General features: G+C 35.0%; 1 protein-coding gene across 1 annotated transcript; it reads left to right on the forward strand.

The window, feature by feature from the left end:
* The first annotated feature begins 7,087 nt into the window (after positions 1 to 7,087).
* LOC136822324 (dolichol kinase-like) lies at positions 7,088 to 8,701 on the forward strand. The gene has a single exon (XM_067078569.1). The coding sequence runs from the start codon at positions 7,140 to 7,142 to the stop codon at positions 8,691 to 8,693; it is 1,554 nt and encodes a 517-aa protein (XP_066934670.1). The 5' UTR covers positions 7,088 to 7,139; the 3' UTR covers positions 8,694 to 8,701.
* Positions 8,702 to 25,734: the final 17,033 nt, after the last annotated feature.

Below are 25,734 nucleotides of genomic sequence, written 5' to 3' on the forward strand. Positions count from 1 at the left end.
TACCTCAATAGGATATTCCAGGACTGTCAGTCTATCAGTCTAGATATATAATAAACTCCTATATCAGGATTAGAAACTAGAGGCTAGTCTTACCTCTTTTATCTTCACCTTTGCATCAATAGAATGCTTACAACTTGACAAAAAATTGTGGTTTCTTCTACTGACTGATTGCTTCTTGGCGTGATGTATTTATTTCATCATTTCCAGCAATAAGGCGGCCCACTCTCCCTGTATCCTTTTAACGCCAACCCAGACGGTTTGTTGGGGCATAGTTTTCTGGCTGTGGGCGAAATCACAACAGAGGGGTTACAGACTTTATTCCGCATAGACAATATCCGGGTACAATAAACCTTAAGTCTAGGAACTGTCAAAATGGTGATCGCATGCCACAATAAAGTTTTTGCAAGTGAGGGAGGCAAAACCATAGCTGAGAGGCTCAGCATACACTGTCTATATAAAAAATTTTGATGTGTGTCAGTTAGTCACACTAGCGTCCCGCCAAAATGCGTATCAAAGATTAATGCTGCGAAAGCGCTATATCGTTTACTTGACTCTCAAGCGAAAAAATGCGGCGCAAAACTTCTAAAGGGATTCATGAAAAAATAACCCGGCGCTTTTTAATGAAATTAACATTTTCAAAAACTTTGAGAAATTGCCTAAAATTTGAGCCATAGATGAAAAAATCTGAGCCAAGCCAACCTTGAAAACTAATTTGAAGATCAACTTCCCAAGAAAAAGATCTACGGGGGAGGCGGAACCCACCTAGATCCGTGCACCACCGGATAGGCTGTTTCCCGGAAATTTTGCCGGACCTCAACTAATGACCCATTTACATATGCGGAATTATTTTTACTTTAGCGTATAAACCAGGCCTTAAAAATCGAAGCGCTGTCTCGGGAATTGAATGACAAATTTTGGTTGGTTGATTTTGGCTGCTGCACGTTTTATTTTGTTTCAAACTTTCAAGTTTTAATTAATTGTCTTGAGAACTTGATTCAGGTAACTCTCATCCTTGTTGTGCAAATACATCCTGTAGATGACTGATGCTGTTTTTTCTGAAAGCTAGATTTCCTAGTGTGACTAACTGTGTGTACCGGACCTAAATGGAAAAACAGAGGAAAGACAGTAGTAGGCCGAGTATTAACCAGTATAGACTTAAATTTATATATAAAGGTTACATCATTTCGAGTACGGGCTGATTTTACTTTCGTTTTGAGTGGTTTCATTTTTTGATTTTAAGCCAACATTAGCATCGGGGTGCTCACCCATAGTTACAGAGGGGTTTGTGCAAAAAACTAAACATATAGAAAATTTTCCAAATCCCTCATTTCGATTAAAGCAATTAAAAATGAAACTTTTCTATGTTTCACTTTTTTGCACCTATTCTTCAAAATGAAAATATCTAAGATTTTAAGTTCTTCTATTATTCAATGATTTTTTACGGCACTTTGTTGACAATCTAACTCTCACGTCAAATTCCTGCTTTCTTCAGTAAATTGAAGATGAGAAAAAACCTAAGCCACAGATCACAGATTGAAACAAATATAAGAAGGGTGGGATTTTACAGCCGCCCGTTGTGCAAAGCACTGAGAGGCCATGGGTGCCAAAAAGAAGGGCCCTTTGAAATGCGGCAACCTAATTGGTGGAAATTTTATAAACAGCTGCGAAGAAGCGCTGGGAAGCAATCAGTAGAAGACACCACTTTCGTTTTTGTTGCAGATTTCGATATCAACTTCTCTTAGGGATTACTTGTCAATGTACATGTACACATTTGTTGTGTCAACTTGTCAGCATTGTATTGTTGTAAAGGAAAAGATAAAAGAGGTAAGACTAGCCTAAAGTCTATTCACGATAAGTGTGCACTCTTTTCTCTTTTACCTATAACTTTTGAAGGAATTCTTCAATCTTCATAAATTTGGTATCGTTGGAGAGATATTTGTGAGTGGAACAATTTAAAATCAAAAAGTCTTTAAAAAAATTCTAAAAATGAAGATGAAAATGAAGAAGAAAAATATGAAGATCTTATAGAAAAGTGCTATAACTATCATTTTCACTGAAGTGAATCCTTGATCATCGAACCTCCTCACTGTGAAAAAATTTCTAAAAAATAATTATTCAGTCAAAAGATATCAAACAAAGTTATAAGCTCTAGTTCTAGTTCTAGTTTTATATTTGCATAAGACAAAAATGCCTAATCTCGCAAATTCTACGTAAAAATACAAAAATGAAAAGGTTTAATAGCTAAGATAAAGATATAAAAATATAGAATAAATAGGTAATTTATACAATTTTAAATTAGATTTATTAGATTAAAATTCAGAAAAAATTTAAAAAGTTCAAAAATATTACAGTAATAAAAAGTGTGTTAAAAAAGTACACTAATAAATAGGGGACGCACAATTTGCAGGGTCACGTGAGAAAGGTGTTTAAGCTGAAGGAGAGCACATACTAGAATCGAGGTGAACAAGAGTGAAGCTGGTCGCTAGAGGATAATGTAGCAAAAAACATAAGTATGAGCATAGACTCAGTGGAAAAACGGGCGCAGATTTAAGTGTACACTAGAATATTAAGCTATGATCAATAGAATTTTTGAATTCTTTTTCAGTTTTCAAATTTGCAGTTCTAATTGGTAATTTGTTCCATATTTTGATGGTAGATGGAAAGAATGAGTTTGAATAGCATTTAATCCTGCCCTGAATGGGCTGATATTTCACATTTGTACAACGTTGTCTAGCTGGGTGGATGCTGCTGTCAACGAATTTGTTTCCTGACAAAATATCAAATAGCATTTTCAATTTCGATTTGGACCTCCTTGTTTCTAGTGTTTCAAGTTTAAGTGATTTTCTTAGATCGTTTGGGCTGACTTCTGAACTCCATTCCCTACAGATCCAGCGGATAGATTTTCTCTGAGTCATTTCGATTTTCTGGGTAAGGGATTGGTTATCAGTTGGATCCCATACAGTGTTAGCATATTCCACCGTTGGTCTGATAAAAGTTTTATAACACTTCAGACGTGTTTCTTTGTCTGCCATTGATAGGTTCCTCTGAAAGAATATTCGGGTGTTTTATTTGCTTTGGAAGTGGCAAGATCGATGTGATTCTTCCAAGAGATTATTCGAGATTACGACACCGAGATATTTAGCTTTGTTAACAGTTTTGAGCTGTTGACCATGGATTTCATAGGTTTTATCATGAATTTTTCGTTTGTTGGTGACTCTGAGGTTAAAGCATTTGTCTGGGTGAAACTCCATGGACCATTTGTTTTCCCATTTTACCAATTCGTCTAGGTCTTTTTGAAGCTTTTCGCAGTCTTCCTGTGTGTGTATTGAGCGGTAAAGATATGCATCATCGGCAAACAGCGCAATTTTCGATTTTACTTCAAGTGGCATGTCATTTATATAGATTAAGAATAGCAGCGGCCCGAGGACAGTTCCTTGGGGGACACCTGAAATGACGTTTGAGTTTTTGGAGGATTTCCCACGAACAACAACACATTGGGTGCGATGAGATAGAAAGTCTGTAACCCAAGTCAGGACGTTGCCGTATACTCCATAATGTTTAAGTTTAATAATTAGTTTACGATGGCATACCTTATCGAAGGCTTTACTGAAGTCAAGTAAAATACTGTCAACTTGTTCTTTGTTGTTGATAGCTCTAGCAAGGGTATCAATGGTTTGAAGCAATTGGGTCTCGCACGATCTTTTCTTGCGAAAGCCATGTTGAGTATCTGTAAGACAGCTGTTCTCCTCGAGGTGGTTGATGATGTGGCTATGAACGATGTGTTCTAGAACTTTGCAGGTGACAGACGTCAAGCTAATCGGTCGATAATTTTCTGCTTTGGACCTATTTTTGTTTCCTCCTTTGAAGATTGGACTGACTACGGCATGTTTCCAATCAGTGGGTATTTTCCCTTGCTTTAATGATGCATTGAATAATAGGGTGAGACCGTCAGCAACTTGGTCAGCTGATTCCTTTAGAATACGGGCTCCGATTCCGTCAGGACCACTAGCTTTAAAGGGATTCAATTCTTTAAGTAGTTTTGCGACTCCATTTTTGGTAATAATGATGTCATTGATTTTTTTTCCTTTAGGGCCTAACGGTGTTGGGGTTGTACCATCATCTTCTGTGAAGACACTTGTGAATTGGTTATTTAGAATCTCTGCTAGTTCCTCCTCTTTGGTGTGGATTTCGTTGTTTTCACCCAAGAGAGGTGATAAACCACAAATGTCTGTTCTTTTGGATTTTACAAATGAGAAGAATTTCTTGCTATTTTTCTTATCATCGCAGATGTTTTCTTTGATGTAGGTGTTGTAAACGTTTTGGCAGGTCTTTCTTGCAAATTTTGCTGCCTCCTGGTATCTTTTCCAGTCTCGATCAAGTTTAGTTCTTTTGTATACTCGGTATCTTCTTGACTTTTTTCGAACTGCCTTTTTGCATACTACGTTAAACCAGGGTTGATTGAAACGCTGAGATGTGGTCTTTGTTGGTACATGTTTGTCCTGCGCATTCGAGATAATTTGCTTGAACGTTTCCCAACATTTATCAATGTCTGTTTCTGTAGTGTTTGTTGTGCAGAAGTTTTGCATACCTTCACTCATATCCTTTTGAAGGCCTTCTATGTTTGCTCGATGCCAAACATAGATCTTGCGTTGGATAGGTTTCGATTTTTGGGGATGGCAGAAAACATCAGCAAAAAAACGGCTGTCTCATGGTCACCAAATCCTTCATACGGCTCACATTTGTTGGTAAGACCAGGTCGGTTTGTTAGAATTAGGTCAAGTGTGGCTTTTTTCCGAGTTGTGAAGTCAACAAGCTGATTGAGGTTTAGAACATCGAAGGCTTCAAGGAAATCTTCGTTTAATTGTTTTGAGTATTGGTTTCTGACAATAGTGTTAGATTCCCAGTCTATGTCTGGAAGGTTGAAGTCTCCACAAATCCAGTGCGGGCTCAGTTTATACTTTTTCACAGTGTTAGAAATATCTTTAATTAACTGAGTGTTGTAAGAAGCATCACTTGATGGGGGTCTGTAGCAAGCTGTGAGAATTACTGGCTTCTCATAGGATTCTATTTTAATTGATACAAGTTCAGATTTTTGCTGCGGAAGTTCTTGAACTAGGAGGTTATCTCTGTGGATGAAGATTACTCCTCCTTTTCCATCTATGCGATCCTTTCGAATGGCGAGGTAATGCTTTGGAAGGAATTGAGAGTTGCTAATGTTACAAGACAAGTGGGTTTCAGAGCCAATGAGAACGTCTATGTCGTTTTTATGTAAATAGTTTCCAAGCAGAAGTTTTTTGTTCCAGATACTTTGGAAATTGCACACAACGACACGTAGATGGTTGACTTTCTTTTTCTCGGGTGTGATATCGTTTGTAGAGGTTGAGCTGCAGGACGAGATCGATGTATCGAATAGACTATATGAGATGTCTGCTAAAGCACAACCTGGACAAAGCCATTCTAAATTCTCCTCTTGGATGTGGCATTGATAGATTTGATCATCCATGTTGGTACATTTAAGGTGAAACCACTGGTTACAGAGGTCACAAGCGATAGAAGCACCAGAAGAAACTGCCTTTTGACATTCACCACAGGGATATTTCAACTTCTGTGATGGGCCAGGGTTGAGTTCGACATTACCGCTAATGATTAATAGCATCTGCTGTAATATGGCACTTGTTTTCGTCTTGCATGGGTGGTAACGATTTTCCTGATAAGTAATAGCAAAGGAAAACAGCGAAATTTCATTTGTAGAAAGAATTTTGCAGCAAAGCAATGAGTTTCCTTGGTTCAAAGATATCTGACATTCTGTTAGTTGCCAGGATAACATAGCAATGAGCAGTAGTCGCGAGAGAATCATTGTTGTAAAAGATTAGTTGAGAAGGTAATACGATAGAATAAGATAGAATAAGAGGTACCTGCTCAGCTGCACGTGGATCCAATCACACGCACAGCTGGTCCTTGGTTATTTGCCGAGACCTCAGTAGTATTCTGCTTTTTCGTTTGTATTGAACACTTGGCCAGATTTCCTCGTCCAGTCTATCAGTTCCAAACCAGAGCGTCTTGTAGTAGTGTATTTTATAATTTTTTAGTTTCTTTTTCTTTTTAGTTCGCTGAAAAAGATGGCTCCACCAGGTTTCCCAAGGTTTCGCCTTGTGCTCAACTAAATAGAGTCTAGAAAGGTGTTTCTTTTGGTTGTTAAGTTCTGATGTTAAGCTGATTGACGTCTAAAAACCCTGTTTTCTGCTGTTTTCTGCTTTTTTTGGGGTCAATCACTTATTAACTTTGTATCATAACTTTATACTGAATAAATATTTCAATGAAATTTCTTCACAGTGATGACCTCCTAAGATCAAAGAATCTCTTCACTGAAAATGAAGTTATAGCACTTTTCTATACGATCTTCATTTTTATCTTCTTTACCCTTTTTGTCATATGAAAACATCGACTATTCCTCTACATGAAAAAAGGGCAATCTCAATCTCAAAGATGACCACCACAGTAAAACTCTAAATTTCATAAGGTATTAATTTTGAGATTGAACCTTAAGTCATGTGAGGGACGATATAGGAGTTTAAGTTTAGACTGTTTAATGAAGATAAGGGATCCTGGCGCAGAATTCTATTGGCCGTTCTAAACAGTTGAAATCATGTGATATTATTTTTTTGATTTGAAGTGTGCAAACCTGATTGGCTAACCTTATCAACGGCTTATTTGGCACCGAATTCAAACCAAATGCAAACAAATTTAAACTGGGTCATAAATACCATACTCTCAATGAGTAGCTTCTGATGGGATTTTTTATGATGTGTTGTAAGTTTTGCTTAGAGAGTATGGATCTCCAGACTAGGCAAAACCATTACATACTAAATATAACATCCAAACATTGGTTTACTTAGACTCCTCATTTGTCTTTTTATTCACAGAGTTTCACTACAAATATCCAATGTTGACAACATTGTCATAATCTAGGCTTCAAGCATTACAGGAGTACTTTTGTGGAGATCTAATTTTGATATGTCCACCCTTCATTCATAGTTTTAAAAATCAAAAAAAGATTTAAGTGATTGTGTTTTAAAAATTCAGATTTAGATGAAACAGAATTATTGTTCTTTTAGCTAGTTAAAGTAAAATTAGGGATTATGCTTGGCTTTATTGAATGGTTGCTAATCTGTTTACCGCTGGCATTTCATTCTTTCACCCTTCATCATCTTACCTTACTCACAACCTCTTTTATTTTAACACTATTTGGACGAAGTCAATCAAACTTAAGATGGAACTACCAATCGAAGATGGAATTATTGTTTCGTTGTTTCAGCGATGATGGTTTTGTCTACCCTATTGTTGTCTTCCCAACATTTTTCTGCATCAAAGATTCTTTGCAAAATCTGCAAGGAGACTCCAATGGTTACTTTTACGCTGTCATGACATCAACATTATTTGCAGTATTTGGTTTTTTTGTTTGCTTTGGACCTTTGATGACTATATTATTATTTGCTACTGTGTTCATTATTATATCCCCAACAATAACAACTGGATGGTTCATTGTCATTTTAGCAACGATTGCAGTCTATTTTGCCTTATTTTTCACCATTGTGAGACATTCGCCAAACAGTTTCACTTTTGGAGAAGCTGGTTTAATAACTCAAGTTATTGGTTATGTTTTGATGAAATTCACAAAGAATATATTATATACCCTTCAAAACAGTATTGCAATTTCGAATGACAATATACATCTACAGTTTATATTTGTACTCTTTGGGTCAACCTGTTTAACAATAATCATTCTATCACCTATTTTGTATTGCAAAAGATACTGGTGTCCTCAATATATTGATCAAGTTGTGGCTTCTATTTCCTTTTACATCGGATTGGTTTTGAACCTTATTTTCGTTTTTGTTCCAGCTTTTATTTACCTTATGAATGAGGCAAATATTTTAACGTGGCTGTTACAAGAAATTACAAAAACTCAATTTCGTCTTGCACTGATGGTATACTGGCTGATTCTAACCATTTCATCCTTTGCTGTAACTTGTTGGTTTTTATCTGGAGAGAAACACATAGAAAAGACTGTTATACGAAAAATATTTCATGGAATAGCGTTTTTGATCTTTTTACCCGCCTACAAAGATGTTGAATTTGTTGCTCTTGTGACTGCACTTGTTTTTGTTGCTTTCATTTTCATCGAATTGGTCAGAGTGAATAATATTGAACCAATTGCAAGAATATTGACACAATATTTGGAACCATTCAGAGAACAACAGGACAGTGGTCCATTGATTTTGACGCATATTTATTTGTTATCTGGTTTATCTTTTCCATTTTGGTATGCTTTATCCGAGGAGAATCTAAACAATCCGACAAACCTTACTTTATTCCAATTTTTGACAATCAACGCTGGGGTTGTTTCCTTATGTGTTGGTGATACGTTTGCATCTATTACTGGTAAACTCTTTGGAACTCAGACATGGCCAAACCGAAGTAAAACCTATAAAGGAACATTGGGTTGTTTCCTTTCAATGTTGATATTTAGTTTGATTTCTATATTCTATTTTCAATTTCATGTAGATTTATACCAAATAATTTTATTAGTATTTTTTTGCGTTTGTGTCAGTTTATTGGAGAGTATTTCAAACCAGATTGATAATTTTTTGTTACCGATTTATGCCCTATTATTGTGTAAAATGTTTCAATGAAGATTTAATTGTGTCTGATATAGTCTGTTTTGTTGCTACACACGTTTTTTTATGAGAACAAACTATATTAAGAACATAAGGCTTCGATGGCCAAAATGTTAAGAGCATGTTAAGAACATTTTAAGGCTCCGCGGACTCTAAAACACCTGATTTCTTAAGAAAACCGACAAAAATACTCAAAAAATAGCGAAAATAAGAACATGTTAAGAACCTTTTTACGCTTAAAACTCAAAAAGTTAAGAACATCCAAAGGTTTTAAAAATTTTGGATGCTCTTATTAAAAAAACGTGTATTCAAATTTGTATTATTACACTTATTTTGTCCATATGTGTTTGTTTACTCTCTACTAGTCGGGTTTTCGAATAAAGTTAAATTTGTGTTATTTACCTTGTATTTACACAATGTCACATTGTTTTGCCCCTTATGTTTAAAATATTAATCAATGACGTGATGATTTCCCCTGACCACAGTCTTTTCCTGTATACTTCTCTTCTCCTCTTTGTCTATTACTCTCCTTCAAGGAAGCTCTGTGGTTAGGAAATATGATATGGATCACCTCAACTGAAAAGTCATTTTATGCGTCACTATGAAAGTATAATATTCCCCTAGCAAATATGGATGTAAACAAACCAACGTGTTATAACAAGTTTCGATTTAGTTTGGTTTCCTTATTATGACGTATTTTCTATAGAATGTAATTAAGACATTTGTAATACAGATTAAAATTGGATAACGACTCTTGTAATACCCACGCTATTGAAAATAATTAATTTTTCTACATTAGATCTTTTCATTTGAAAGCAATTGGCACAAATTTTGTTGGATGGTGCCAATTTAAAAGATAACAATGAACCAAACTACTCGTTTCCACCTCTATGTAACGAAAAATATAAGTTTTCTTTCCTCAAAGATACCTTAGTCTTATCAATTGTAATTTGAATTTTTACAAATTGGAATTTTTTACTTTATTATCCAAAAATTTTGCAATTTCAATATATAACAATACATAAATACGTTAGTACAAATATATAAAAAATTAATCTATGTAACTTGCTCTGATCTTTATCAACTTTAATTCCTTTGAACTTAAAGAAGAACCCTAAAGCTGGGTTTCCATTCACCTAGCGGGCAGTGCGCTGCGACCAAAATTTCCTTAAATAGCTCAATGACGTCAGAAAATGTAAATATTTGTACACAAATTAGAGCTCTTTCGAGCTCTGCTGTGCAATTTTGTGCAATTTTGGTAGCTGAAAAATTTCAACTTCCAAAAGCGGGCGTGCGAGCTCATACAGTGATCAAATAGTTTTAGCCAATCAGAAGAGAGTAAACATGTAAAAAATTTAAAAATGTATACAGATTGTGATGAAGTCTTTTGAATATTTCGAGCACTTCTTTTAAATCTCAAGATGAATGGAAATCAATCACTGGTCGCTAGTGCATTGCGACCACTTTTATATTTAGAATTCTGGTCGCAGCGCACTGCCCGCTAGGTGAATGGAAACGAGCCTTAAGACGCTTAAGAACGTTTTTAAAGATTTTCTTATTTTTTCAACAATTTAGAGTATTCTAATCTAATTTTGCTAGAAATTTCACGTTCAAGAGTCTATAAAGCCTTAAAATGTCAATCGAATGTTTTTAAGTTTTTTGGCCTCAAAGTTTTGTGTTCTTGTTTAAAAAACGTGCACGATTGAAACATTACGAAAGTGTTGTAATCAAGAATTTTCAGGGCTTCTTTTTAGTTTTGTTTCTAATAAGAAATATATATATATACCTTAAGGGAAGAAATTTTGGTGGAAAGAAATTTATAGGTCATTCGCCAAAATAAATTCTCGCCAAATTAAATTTTTTTTCAATTTAGTCTCTATTTCCAAAGTCTGTCCAGATATAATTGGCAGTGGAAACAAGAATGCCTGTAACTTTTGATAGTCAAATAAAATTATGGAAATTTTTTTGCTTGTTTTAGAGAATCAAAAGCGCTATATTTGAATGTATTTTTGGTTGAAAAATTCGGGACAAGCTGGAGTTTTTACAAGCTCTTATGTGATTTGGTTGGTCGTTAAGATGTAATAAAAACATTTTATTACTTTTTCTAAAGAACGCGTCAGTTTTATTACTTCAAATGACCAATTAGTGAAGTATCTTATAAAAACTCCAGCTCATCCCGTTTTTAGTAATAGTTGGAGATTTGATATTTCACAGAAAAGTGCTACCAAGGGGTATTTCGGGTCCCATATCTTCCGAAGGACTTTTCTGTTTGCCTTGAAATTTAATAAAATTCTTAACCTAAGGTTGAACTACCACTGGTGTAAAAATGAACGTTATAGCATGAGTAGAAAAAAAGCTCAATTTTTACAATCGCAAATTTAACCGCTAAAAATCGCGAATTTTCCAACCAAAAATACATTCAAATAAAGCGCTTTTGATTCTCTAAAACAAGCAAAAAAATTTCCATGATTACATTTGACTATCAAAAGTTACAGGCATTCTTGTTTCCACTGCCAATTATATCTGGACAGACTTTAGTAAAAACCCTTTTTTTCCTCTTTTTTCAGTTAAAATGTTGAACAAAAATGGGTCGTTCGCCAAAATTAATTCTCGCCAAATTTAGAAATTTTATTAAATCGCCAAAATAAATTCCGCGAAATTTCCTTTGTTTTCTCTTGTTGTGTATAGGAAACTTGGGTGCAAGTAGGCGACAAAATTGATATGTTTTGGGCACCATTCGTTTGAATGAATTTCCTCTGGTTTGTACACATCTTCCAACGTTGGATAAGGGTGGATAAGAATGATAATTTGTTTCGAGATGTCTGAAGTCTGTTGGATTATTTCTTCAATGCCTATTGTATGAAAAATATGAAATTAAAATGTATGCTTTGAAAAGGAATGATTTCGTTGGAAAGAAGCTTTTAGTTAGCGAGACAGGGTTGTAGTTTTGTTTCTTTGATTCTAGTGGGTTTACTAGAGAAGTTATTGGTGTTACACTCAACGGTCGTAAGGGGCTCATTTTCGGTTTTTTCAAAACTGCATGTACTTCCACCTCATAAACATACCTATATTTGGGCTTTTTTGGAGAAGCTTAATTTAGCCGTCATGAATGTGTCCTGTCAGATGTACCATAATGCACCAAACTCGAAAAAAATGGGAAAATCCGTGAAAAATCCGCCATTTTGATGACGTCATTGACAGAAAAACTTGAATAAGTTCAGGTAGAAAAAAGATTTCGAGTTGAAATTTCGACCAGAGACGTATATAAATAAAAGAAATTAGAAAATTGGAAAAGAAATTCGAAAAAATGCTTACGTCAGCAAAAATGGCTGAAAAACCATTTTTGTGAAAAAAAGCTGACGTCATCAAAAAATCAAAACAATTTCGATTTAAAATGCTTTTAATTTTTAATTTGAATCTCTGGTAAAAATTTGAGCTCGAAATCTTTTTTCTACCTGAACTTATTCAAGTTTTTCTGTCAATGACGTCATCAAAATGGCGGATTTTTCAAGGATTTTCCAAATTTTTCGAGTTTGGTGCATTATGGGACATCTGACAGGACACATTCATGACGGCTAAATTAAGCTTCTCCAAAAAAGTCCAAAAATAGGTATGTTTATGAGGTGGAAGTATATGCTGTTTTGAAAAAACCGAAAATGAGCCCCTTACGACCGTTGAGCAGATAATACCACAAAAAGATTGTGTGGCTACAGGGTGCGACACCTGTGTAAACTTGTCTTTTTGTCTGCAACTATGAATAAATTTTAATATAGACCCTTTCTTGGCCCTTCCTTTAATTTCATTGGCTACACTCTTTTTCCTTAAATTTATATCCCTAAGAACTACCTTGAAAACTTTCCTTTTCGATGTCGATTAAGCTTTCTCCTTTGCGTTTGTTACCATCGCCAATAATCTTCTTCTCGATGGACAGCCCTAGTTCATCACACATTGCTTTCATAATGCCAAAATCTCGAGAATCTGTTTCTTCGAAAGGATAGTTGTGGGAAGTACCGGTGCATTTTGAAATAGCTTTGAGAATACATTTTCGTCGTTGTGTGGTTGTTTTGTAAAGATAAAAACAGAAGCAAAGGTCGTTGTAACATTTGAAGATTTTGAAGAGTTGAAAATGATTTTCTCTTTGCCACTTCCTGGATGAGATGAAATGAAGGTTATAGCAAGTCATGATCAAGATTGCTAAATTGATGACCAAGTAACAAATGATTGTAATGTAGATATAGTCAGAGGGTTGTAAATTACAGACCAGATCATTGATAGGTGAATGATTGTCGAGATGGCAGGAGAAATCAGCTTTGAAAAAAGTCAGTGTTTTACCAATCCAGCTGATTAGGAAGCATTCAGTGGAAAAGGTTAAAATGAGAAGTAAAATAACTTTACTAGTGTATAAATGCACAAGGAAAGACTTCTTCTTCAGAATCATTTCGAATTTTTTCTTGGTTTTATCCATGTTCTCCTCTGAGTTCTGTGCTATATTCAGTTCTTTGAAAATTTCAAAAAATGTTTCAAATTGAGTCTGCACCCATGGTAACTTCAGCCAAAATTTATGAACGATTGAAAACAAAAGCCATTGTATAAACAGTAAATACGGGTAATACAACATCACTTTATTCTCGAAAACTTGGCTACATCTCGAATTAAAATATTTAGCCAGGTTAAAACTATATCCAATATTCGAGTCGATGGGTATGCAAAGCAAACCTGAAGAATCAGCAGTAGCTACTTTAGCCCATGAGAAAATTGTTAGAATTAGTAGACTCAGAATGAAATAATCAAGAACAGTTTCTCGCCATGATTTGAATTTCATTGTTATGTTATTCTCTTGCGAGAAACGAGCTGCATCTGAGATCGAGATCATTTCCTTATGATTTCGTTATCTTCGAAGCAGTGAATTTGTTTGTTATTTTCTGTGACACTTCAAGGCTACTTTTCTCTTGAAATTTTTATAATTCTGACTGCTTTGGTCCATTCACTCGAAAATCTCCACCACATAAGTAACACTGAACTTTTTTTGTTAAAAGCTGTATTTATTTAACTAAATCTTTTGATCGCGATTATTATGTATTGCTTTTTGCTTTTAGACTTGGAAGATTAACTTTAACTTCATGAAGTGCTTTACGAAGTAATCTTCTTCTTCGATTCATTTCATTATTAAGTATTGTTGGATTTGCTTCTAGTTTATTGGCACGAATTAATATATATTTTTAGTCGCACCTGTACATTTAAATTATGAATGAATGCATTAGAAGAAACAGTAAACTTATGAATTACAGTGTTGGCTTATTAAATCTAAATCCTCTATGCCTATGCTTTGCGTAAGCCAAAACCAATAACAGTACTCAATGTTGATGATAACTTTAATGATAGATAGATAGCTTTAAGCTAGTTTGAGTAAAGAAAAAGATTTAAGTTAATTTCATACTCAAAGTTTCAAAGGGAAAATCGGGAAATAGGTTTTGGACAAAGGGTTTTTCACTGAAGATTGCCATCCTGGGTGGCATGAAACTTTGTGTATGAAATTAAAGTCTGTCTCAAAAAAATTTGCAGCTGAGACAAAAATGGCTGTAACTTTTGATAGAATTCGAATCAAGTTGCGATTTTGTCCCGAGGGGGGGGGTACTTAGGCAAATGGAGGGTACGGTATGTGCCACCCTTAAGGGTAACTTTTTTGGATTTCCAAAGTCCCGCTAAGCACAGGAAAAAAATTGACATTCTCCAAGGTTGGAAATTTTGCATTTTCCATGGCTTGGAATTTTCAAAAATCCAGGTTGAAAAATGCCAAAATCCAAACCAAACAAGGTTGGAATTTTCAAAAATCCAGGTTGAATAAAGCCAAAATCCAAGCTAAAAAAGGTAGGAATTTTCAAAAATTCAGGTTGAAAAAAGCCAAAATCCCAAAAGTGATGGCAGAGATGTGGAAAAAGAGTTCTTAAACAAGCTTTTTGTTATTGTGAACAGTCACTCGCTAGCCTAGGCTCGATGGCTCCCGGTCAATCTCTCGTTATTGTTCGGTTGATCTTAGATCACTCACACAGCTCATCAGGGCACTATTTGAAACTATGACACAAGTACCCTATGTGCTTCACTGTGCGAACTCACTGCAATTGACCGAGGCCGCTCCGAAGGCACGCCTCACCTGACGGAAACTTACAGCTTGACTGCTCACATTATAGCCTAATATCTAGGTTAGCTATACATCAAAACAGTTTTGAGCGAAAAATCGCTTGCGTGGTTTTCTCAAAGGACATGCGCAGAAAATGGCTACAAAAATGTAATTTCCACATGGATTTTTAACGTTTTCCAAACTGTTTGGAGAAACACAAATTTCCAACCCAAAAAGTCTAGTTTTCCAAGGAAGAGTCTAAATTTCACAAAAATGTAATATCCATATGGATTTTTAACGTTTTCCAAACTGTTTGGGAGAAACACAAATTTCCAACCCAAGGCCAAAAAGTCTAGTTTTTCAACCCGAGGTATCAAATTTACAAAAATATGTATTTTCACATTGATTTTTGACCTTTTTTTCAATTCCCAAACTGTTTGGAAAATAAAAATTTCCCACCCAAAAAGTCATGCTTTCCAACCAGCCTTGGTTGGAAAATTGTCATTTCTACATGGTTTTTTTCACTTGATTTTTCAAGGGCATTGGTTCGATGGTTTATCCTACAAAACCTATGGGGTATGGGTAATTTACGTTTTCCAAATCAGCTTAAGGCAATCGCTCATATTTCCAACCTTCAATTATAAAACCAAAATTTCCAACCCAAAAATATTGAATTTCCAACCTTGGAAATCGAAAATTTTTTCCTGTGAAGGGTCGGAGAAATCAGAAAATCAAATTTCAGTCCTACTAAGGGTCGGACAAATAGGAAAATTTCAACTTTTTACCCCCTGAAAGATCGAAATTTGGTCAGCTCGCAACCCTAGTACCCCCCCCCCAGGGATTTTGTGCTCGGTAAAAAGATATTTGTGAGTGGAATATTATCAAGCAAAAAAATTGGATAAAATAAAAAGAAAAATGAAAATGAAAAATGAAGAAGAAAAAAATCAACTTCTTGTAGAAATGTGGTATATTAACCATTTTCACCGGAGTGATTTCTCAATCTTAGATTATCGCATCACTTTGAGTTTGATTTTTTTGACAATTCTCAGGGTCTAGAAATTAGAAAAAAATTCAATTTTTCGTCTGCTCACTTAAGTCAATTTGACCACTTTTTTCGGCGGAAAAACATGGGAAAGATTTTGGATATTTTTTCTGACAGGGTCCAAAATTTACCAAAAATTCATATTTGACTCACTACTGGGCCCATTTTTCAAACTCCAGGGTCGACTCATCCGCGTCGTCCCGTCGTCCGTCGTCGGCCGTCAAGGTCAGTGCCCCCCTCGTTCGTGCGCCATTTTGGAAACCAGATGAAAATAAAATCAGTCGGGTTCGTCAAAAAAAAACACTGAAACCCGTGATTTGTATAATATAACACATTCTTATATTTTTTCTCCTGCCGAATAATTTAACTTTGTATAGTATTGTAATATTGTAATACGAGTTTAAAATTCACAGTATAATCCAGTAGCGTCCGACTGAGAAACTTGCTTCACAAATCAAAAGTCTCATTTTGTTTTGATTTTTTCATACTTCAACCACGTGGTTTTTTACTTCACTTCAAGTATCAATCTGATTAGGTATTATTCTCTTTTGCTTCATGTGATGAATCTATACTAACAATTCTTAAGAAAAGTTTTTTTGACAAAATAGACCTTTTTTTAATGAGGCCACCCTGTTGAATCAATTGTAAAAGGGGTTACGCACGAAACGAAAATCTCGTGTTCGCAAGCGAAAGGTTTTTTACACTACATATCGTAGGATTGCTAAACTTCCTTATTCCCAGCGAAACTTTCCGATTGCTAGTGTACAACGGAAAAGGACCAAAACGCCACAAAAGTAGATTTAAGACCAATTTTTGCCGGAGACGCCTAGAAGCGAATTCCCGGGGATGGGGCAGGTAATGTTTTTCCGGGAATGAGAAAGTTAGCCATTTTATGATACAATTTTAAAAACTTATACCCACCCGTTAGCGTGATGCGTGATCGGAAAATAATTCGAGGCATGATTTGGGCTATTTTCGCGATACTTGCATGGTGAACAAACCATGTAATTTTCATGATCGTCACGAGAGCAAGGAAAATTTCTATCAATGCATTTTAAACATGTACAAACTCTGGTGAGCCAAAAGAAAGTTGATATTCTATTTTCAAAACAAACTGCTTTTTTGAAGTTTTTTTAACTCAAATATCTTAAAATTTCGACCTAAAATAAGAACATAATAAGGATTTTTTGGTATAAAAAATGTCTTAGTATATGATACTTTGCGCAAAGTAATGGAATTTCGTTCCGTCTTTTTCTCTTTCCTCGTTTTGTTAAATCAGGGAGTAAAGTATATCTACAAAAATTAAATTGATCTTGTTCATCAAAAATTGAGAATATTTTACAATAAGAAAACCAAAGGAAAATTTAGATTTTCAAAATAGATGAAATATTTTGCATATACTTTCATATATAAAATATTGGAAAAAAGGTTTAATATATAAAATATTGGACAAAAGGAAAAATATATAAAATATTGAAAAGAAGGTAAAAAATTATAGCATCCAAAAGTTTTTGAAATGCATGTCAAATCAAAACAGGGAAACAATTTCATAATTTCAAACATACACTTTTTTTTAATATAAGAACAATTTTATAAGAAAAACGAGGCTCAAAATCGCCAAAAAAAGGAGCAATGTAAGAACAATGTTGAGCCTGAAACTACTCAATTTCAAGCAATTTAGGGGTCAAAGTAATAAAAATTGGGTATAATGCATAAAATACCTCACTTACATCCTATTAATAAGAACATGATAGAAGCTCAATTGTGCAAAAAAAGAAAAAAAATAAGAACAGTCAAGGCTCAGAAAAATTTTACTGGTTGTTATATAAAAAAAAGTGTAATGCAAAAAAAGAAGAAAGAAAATTTCATATATACTACGAAACATTTTCATAATCTGTAAGAATGTTGAAAGGAAAAAATCCCCCTAGCAGAAGGCATTTTATAATTTTCAAAAGTATGCTGCAAAAGCAAAAAATGTCACATAATTGGCAATCATAGTTTCCAAAATTTCCAAAAAGAAAAAAAGGTTTCATGCCTGGATATTGCTTGAAAAAATTTTCAATTGAGGCAATAATAAAAAAATGTAGGGTTTCTGGAAACCAACCGGGTGAGAAATAATAATTTTCTGATCTGGCCCCGGACTATGGGTTCATCTTTATAGTTCATTATTAAAGAAATCAAGTTGGAGCATTTAAGCTATCCAAGTAGTTTGGTTAGATATTCCCACTTGTAAATCAAGATTTGTTTGTTAGTTAGTAGTTAATACATTAGTATATTCAGGGCTTACTTCATACTGTTTGTACATAAAAATTATCTTTAAAGTTCTATTTCAATGATCTTATTATATACTTAAGTCATAAAAAAAATCAAATCAAAATGTTTTTTCTGGCCGGCCGCATGAAAGCTTTTTTCATTCACCCGCATTCCGGAAACACTACATTTTTTCATTTTTGCCTGACAGCAAGACTTTTCTACATTTTTTAAATGCATGTGGAAGAAAATGTCAAGTTCACGACAAAAGTTTTCGACATTTTAAACGCACTGGGAAGAAAATGTCAGTTAGGAACATTTGGCGAGTTCCTGTACGCGGCCGCAATCAAAAAAATCATAACCACGCTCATAAAAAAATTGTGTTTGTGTCTTTTTTTACCGATTTTTGCCTAGATGATATAGCAAACATAGTAAGTATAAGCAGACTGTGCCTTTAATTGGCTGTGAAAAAATATGCGTCGGTAGAAATTTCTTCAACTTTCAACAATGATAGAACACACCTATTTAAAAAAAATTAACCAGCGCATTTTTCATCTTTCTACTTCTTCATCTTCCATGGAGCTCTCAAAGTTAAATAGAATTTAAGCACATAAGATATTCTTATAATTGTGAAATGTCATTCGCGATTTCGCTACGGTGGAGTGCATGACGTAACTCGCGCGGCAACAAACTCGCCTTCTGTTGGCTTGTCATATTGGGCGTTTTGGCGTTACCACCCTCTAAGCAGTGGGCGCCTTCGTCATTCCGCAACTCTGTCCACCATTTTAAATGAGTTAACAATAGATCCAAAAGGGCGCCCTCATCAAGAAAGATCATTTGCTTTGGTCTCCGGCTTTGGGAAGCAGTAATGTTTTCGATTGTTTTCGATGGAAAATGGTAAGAAACTTAGGTTTACAAGTGTCATTCAGTTTTTGCTGGCTGATAGAATGGCAGGATCCTGGATGGTTTCCCTAACTGAATGTCCAAATTCACAGCAAAAATTCCCACGTTTTAGCAGCACGTGGCAGAAGATGTCCAAATTCACAGCAAAAATTTCCACATTTTAAACGCACGTGGAAGAAAATGTCCAAATTCACAACCAAAGGTTTTCTACGTTTAAAATACATGTGGAAGGAAATGTCCAAATTCACAGCAAAAGTTTCCACATTTTAAACGCACGTGAAGAAAAATTTCTAAATTCACAACCAAAAGTTTTCCACGTTTTAAACACACGTGAAAGAAAATGTCCAAATTCACAGCAAAAATTTCCACGTTTTAAACGCACGTGCGCGCAAGAAAATGTCCAAATTCACAACCAAAAGTTTTCCACGTTGCATTTTTAAAACACCAAGGGAAATTCAATCATCAATCAGTAAATTTTGGTCCGGGTTTAAATTTTTGCATTAAAGCTAACCAGTTCATATCCAACCACAACCATTTCCTTGGGTGCCGCATCATCATCTGCTTGCTGATCATCATAAAAAAGTGAGTTCAAACTTTTTTGATGTTGCAAGTATTTAATTTTTCAAATATGGAATGGTCAGATTCATCCACAAATTCAGTCACCTGCCTTGTTAGAATTTGTGTAAATATACGGGCAAAATTGAAGTTAGTTTGTTGTGAATGTTGATAAAATGTCCTGTTTTTCAAGAGAGATTGCATGTCTCATGCATCTCTCATGCCAAACCAAACGAAACATTAAATCCAGGAATGAATAATAAGAAAACTTCATCATCAACAATTTTTTGTAACAATCACACAAAAATCATGATCCAATTCAACTCATTAAAGCATAAAAAACAAAGAAAATAGCGAAAGAGCAGTTAGCAACCAGTTGTTTATTTTTGCCACCATCTTTGTTTTGACTGTTAGAAAGCAGTATGGTCCGATCAACAATACGCTTCCGAACCAGGCGACTTTTCCCGATCGAGAAGGATACTTATATTTTCCTGCAACGTTTCTCGAAGAAATGACGTCTTCATCCTCGTAAAAAAACACCCTACTGTTTATTACGTCGGAGCTCGATTTACAAAGAGATTTGGAAAAAATCCATTACGTAATGCTTCCAACAGACAGTCGGGTGCAGGCGACAATTCTCTAAATTGGGACTTAAGACAGTTGCACACGACGACGAAAGTCTGAATGCAAACGAGGCTAAAAAAGCTGAAAAATCAATTTTATCACCCCGCATATCAGCTTTTTTCCCGCGCTTTTGCCAAAAGATTCGCACTCGCTCGCTGCGCTCGCTCGTGCGTAATAATTATGTAGTCCAGCAGAAAAACAATGATAAAACCATACATAACTATTACAATATGCATGATGCAGTAATTATGCATGGCTTTACCATTGTTTTTATGGCTGGACTACATAATTATTCAACAGGACGTCCTCTTTGAAAAAAGGTCTATTTGATAGAGAATTACTCTAAGGCTAAGGCGACCATCGAAAAAATGCTCTGTTCGCGTCGCAACGGGTGTTAAAAATGCATGCGGGCGGACGGGCGGTCGAAAAAATTCCCGTTTTTTTTTTATCACACCAGTAAATCCGTGGACGGGTGGTGACGTGAACAAAACAATTTTGCGATGGCGTCAGAGCGATTAAGAAAAAAGCTATACTGTATATTTAGTACTTTTCTTTACTGACAAAGAAAGTCTTTTATCTGGTTCTGAACTTCTAAACCAAGTTTTCGAAAGTTTTGGGCTATTAGTTAACAAACTCAAAACAGAAACTATGGTTCTGAATCAGCAAATTCTTGAACAACACTATCACAACACAATCATTTCACTCGACGAGACACCAATCAAAAACGTCACCAAATTCACATACCTTGGATCGATAATTAGTCATGACGAGCCTAATACCGGAAATTCAGAAGTCAATAATCGCATTCAAATGGCATCTGCTAAATTCAACGAAATGTCTGATCTCCTTCAAAATCAACGAATCAACCTTCGCACCCGAATCAACTTCCTCAATAGTTTTGTGAGAAGTCGGCTTACGTACGCGTGTCAAAACTGGAATCTAACAAAAAATCAATTTAAAAGATTGAATGTTAGTTATCGTTCTTTTCTTCGAAGAATGATACGTAATGGTCGAAAGTTGGTAAATCCGACTGAAAACGATTATCGTTTGATTATATCTAATCAACATCTGCACGAAATTTGTCAGACACGTGACTTAGAATTTTTTATAAGAGATCAACAAAAGAACTATATGTCACATGTTATTCGAATGAACGCGGAACGTTCAATCAAGCAGCTGGCTTTTAACGATGATAAATATACAAAGAGAGGAAGGCCTGTGAGAACTCTACTCGACCAGGTCTTAGATAACTTAGATATTTCTAATGATGAATTTTGCACTCTTGCCCTTAAGGGCAAGAATTAGACTTTGATGGAGAGATGTGTGACTGAGAAAACAGGGACTTATCCCAGGTTTCCTCTCCTTGCACATTTCTCCATCTCTGTTTAACCTAGGAATAGGGATACAGTAAATTTTATATATATTATATAATATAATACATTAAAAGAACAAATTGCTTTTCCCGGATATTTTTCCGCATCTCCGCACCGGAAAATCAGCAGAAAATGTGATGCGGGCTGGTGACGGGAATAGAACAATTTTTCGATGGCCGTCTAAGCCATCTAAGGTTCCAATTTGGAATCCAAATAAGCCATTTTTCAGAGCATGTCATGGTTGCCCCCAAGGAAAATTTCCAACATAAAACTTCTGCCCCTACAGTATGTGGCCCCCAAAACGGCGATCAAATTTGAAATTTCTCTCAAATCTAGAGGAAAAGATGTTTTACTAAAATTTTTGCTGCATGAAAACCTTTAACATCTCTACTTTATTTCCTGGAAGTTCTTTTTCAAAATTTCCAATGCAATTTCAACAATATTTTTCAATCGCTTAAAGATAGGTAGCTTTTTTCTAATGGCCCCCAAAACGGAGGTTTGAAATTTTAGCGATTTCTCAAGATAGCTTTAAGATATGAATACCAAATTTTGACCATAGTTTTGAAATATCATTTAGAGGGTTTTGGGCATATAAATGTATTTGATAAAATTTTTACAGTATACCCCTGGTTGTCAAAATGCAGGTTTGGGGCCCCCAAAACGGAGGTGTAGTTAAAATCAAATTATTAAGCCCAGTGGTAATAGGGGGGAAAACTTTGATTGTATTTGTGTTTTCCCTTAAATTTACGACCAGATGGATGTAAAATTTATGATATTTATGAAATATTTCAAGATTTTCGATATTGCAAAGTCCAAACTGAAAATTTAGAAATTTTCAAAATGACAATTTTGATTTAACAACGTCTTAATCAAGTTTTTTGAAAAACAAATCTCTTTTTGAAAATAGTTCCATTCATGTATGGAATAAGCTGTGAAAATTTTAGAAAAAAAGCTTAATTGAAACTGAAAATATTAAGCTTTAAAGATATTTTTCTCCTATATTTTGCAAAAAAAATGACAGAATTTGCCGTTTTTGCTGATTCGGCGAAATTTTTTATATATAATGTTATTTTTTTGTTATAAACTATTAGCTCAAGGTGATAGGAATAGGATTCCAAGATTTTTTGCTTTTTCTCATATTTAGAATTTTCGGTCTTGTCAATGCTGATTCTAGGGCTCCAAAATACTGGTTGACCTTCAAGATGCTATATCTTTTACCCAGCCTCTAAAGTCACAGATGTATTTGCATTTTCTGAACGGCATTAGGTGTATACCCTGTTTTCATAACTTATTTTCAATATCCAAGGAGCTAGAGTGAGTTATATGCAATTTTTATCTAATTTTGGTGTAAAAATATTTCCTTTAGACGCAAATATGTTATTTTGAATCTGTCTCAAACCAGCAAAAACATGCTCATTCTTAAGTATAACCATCATTCTTTCAAAATAAACAAAAATCATTTAATTCTGATAAATCTACAAGTCAGAATCTTCATTTTAATGAAAACCTCCGTTTTGGGGGCTGTCTCCGTTTTGGGGGCCATAATGTGAATTTTGAATACCTCACCCTTTTTCAGATAAACATACAAAGTTTCAGCCTTAAACTACGTTTTCCTCCATTTCCAGAAACATTTGTTCATCGATAGTTGCAACTTTTTTTTCTCCCGTCGGAAACAATTTTGAAAATGTTGCAAAAACGTTCGACACTTTACCAATTTGTCGTCTAGCCCGTGTCCACAGTGTTATGTACCGCTGGAAAGCTAAGATCACAGGCTTTCTTTTTAGACAGACAGCTGACGACATCTAAAATCTGGATGACTTTGGGACAAACGTCAAGTTGATTTTTCTTGTTCCCATATATCTACTGATCCTAAAAATTTTACTTGGCGTCCGAAAATTTATTTAACGGACATGTCCGGTAGTAATTTATCAAATGATGACGTCACCATAAAAAGTGAAAATTTGATTTCAGCATATAATAATGATATTACCATTCAACGCATTTTTCGATCTAGATTCTAAATCACATCAGTCTCAATAGGTAAAAATTTAGGTTTCAAAAGTTATGACTTAAATTTGACATGTGATTTTGGTCAATCATGACCCTCTCAGCCCCTAAAAATGTCAAATTTCAACGTCATCAAAACGAAAAACAATTTACGCCATTCGAAAGCTCGTCAAAAACTATATAGAAGACAATTAAACAGGTATATTCAATTTCTCAGCCTAACTCGAGAAAATTGAGATCGTAATTCCTTATAAAATGAGGCATTTTTTCAAAAATGACGTCATACAGTAGAAGAGCTACGGACCTCAATAACTTTTCATATTCAAATTTTTACTTATTGAGATTGATGTGATTTTAAATCTACATAAAAAAACGCTTCGAATGGTATATAAAACTTAAAAATTTTGCAACATCAATTTTTCACTTTTGCTTGTGACGTCATCAATTAATAAATTATTCACGAACACGTCCGGTAAAGATTTTTAAACACGCTGAGTAAATTTTTCTGACTCTCTAAACTATAAAGATTTCAAAATAAGTACTCAATATTTGTCCCTCGAGTTTTCACTTATTCACTCTTTTTGATGTCATCAGCTGCCTGTCTATTTAGTAAAAACCGAAACGCTTTAGCATACATAGAAAAAAAGTTCGAAGGGCTCAAAGTTCACGGAAAATTGAAACATTTGTTTTGACGTCAACAGAAATTGCGTGACTTGGGACTTGCTCTAACTTGGGACAGTTGGTCGAAACATGGGACTGTTGATATCTGGCCTGTATTTTCACTTACTGTTAAATCTCTTTGACAACAAATTTGTTTTGATAACTCCACCAAGTTTATCAATCATGTCACGATAACTTTTACTGATAGATAGCACGCCCTTTTTAACTTTTTTGTTTTTATTCAAAATGACAGCACGCTGATTGAAGAATTAGAGAACGTCCGCCGCCTAACCGCCTATCACCCGATGGGATTAACAAATAACAAGTGTGTAACTTGCCGCGCAAGTGACGTCAAATGCTCCATCGTTTTGCCACTAATTTGTTCTTCTTCGTTCCAGACACTCATTTTTAAGTTCGTGCGCCATTTTGGAAATCAGAATAAAATCAGTTGGGTTCGTCAAAAAAGAACACTGAAACCCGTGATTTGTATAATATAACACATTCTTATATTTTCTTTCCCTGCCGAATAATTTAACAGTGGAGTGGAGCTGATTTCTATTTCTATTTCTATTTGGTTGAGTTGCAGGAGGCTTTGAGGCCCATTTTGGCAACTATGGACACTTTCAATTAGCGCTCTGTCAGCGCCTTGAACTGACTACCCAATTCCCCTCATATCGCATGGGTTGACCAGGGTGAAGGTTCATTCACTTGCCAAGTGTACTGCTGCGAGTGGGAATCAAACCTTGCCTGTGCAGCAACCAAGGTCAATGACCACTATACCACAATGCCGTATTGGAATCGGAATATGCCTTAGTTTTTCATCAGAAACTAGCATGATGTAATACCTCTTCCTCTGGAATATTATGATTTTAACAAGGAAACTGTATTTGTGATCTTAGCTCAATGGAATGTCATTTTATTTCAGATTTAAACTAAAGTTTAGATTTTGTGTTATTAATCATGATGAGATCAATGTTGGTGAGATGTCAATATTGTCAGGTAAATAGATTATTTGTTTTTTGAGATGTGGTCCCATTTTGAGGCAGTTATAGAACACAGCCCCAGCAGTTCAAAGACCTGAAAAGGGGTTATTTGTGAAAATTATTGCTGCTGTTTTGTTTAAATCATTTTGTTTACTTTCATGGTCTGCTATTTTTTTAGATCAATCGTGTTAATGCTTTTCTGTCAAGTAAACGTTGCATTGTTGCAAGTACACAACAATATGCTGTAAGTCAAATTTCAAGTCTGACAAGAAAACCTTATCCTGTGTAGCTCTGTCATTTCAGAAGTATTTTCTGATTTTTCCGACCCTTAGTGGGACTTTGGAAGTCCAAAAAAGGTACCCATAAAGGTGCACATACCTTTTGGGATAATGAACATAATGTTGTTTCTTTATAACATTCTGCAAACATGACAAAATGGTATTTTGATTTTGAAAAACATGCTCAGGCCAAATTCTTGAAAGGCAAGGCAGCGTCCAATAGAGACCAAGAAGGACACTTTTTCTGCCGTTTTTTCATAAGA

This window comes from Clytia hemisphaerica, unplaced genomic scaffold, assembly GCF_902728285.1.
Source record: "Clytia hemisphaerica strain Z4C2 unplaced genomic scaffold, Clytia hemisphaerica genome assembly, whole genome shotgun sequence".
NCBI classification, from domain to species: domain Eukaryota; kingdom Metazoa; phylum Cnidaria; class Hydrozoa; order Leptothecata; family Clytiidae; genus Clytia; species Clytia hemisphaerica.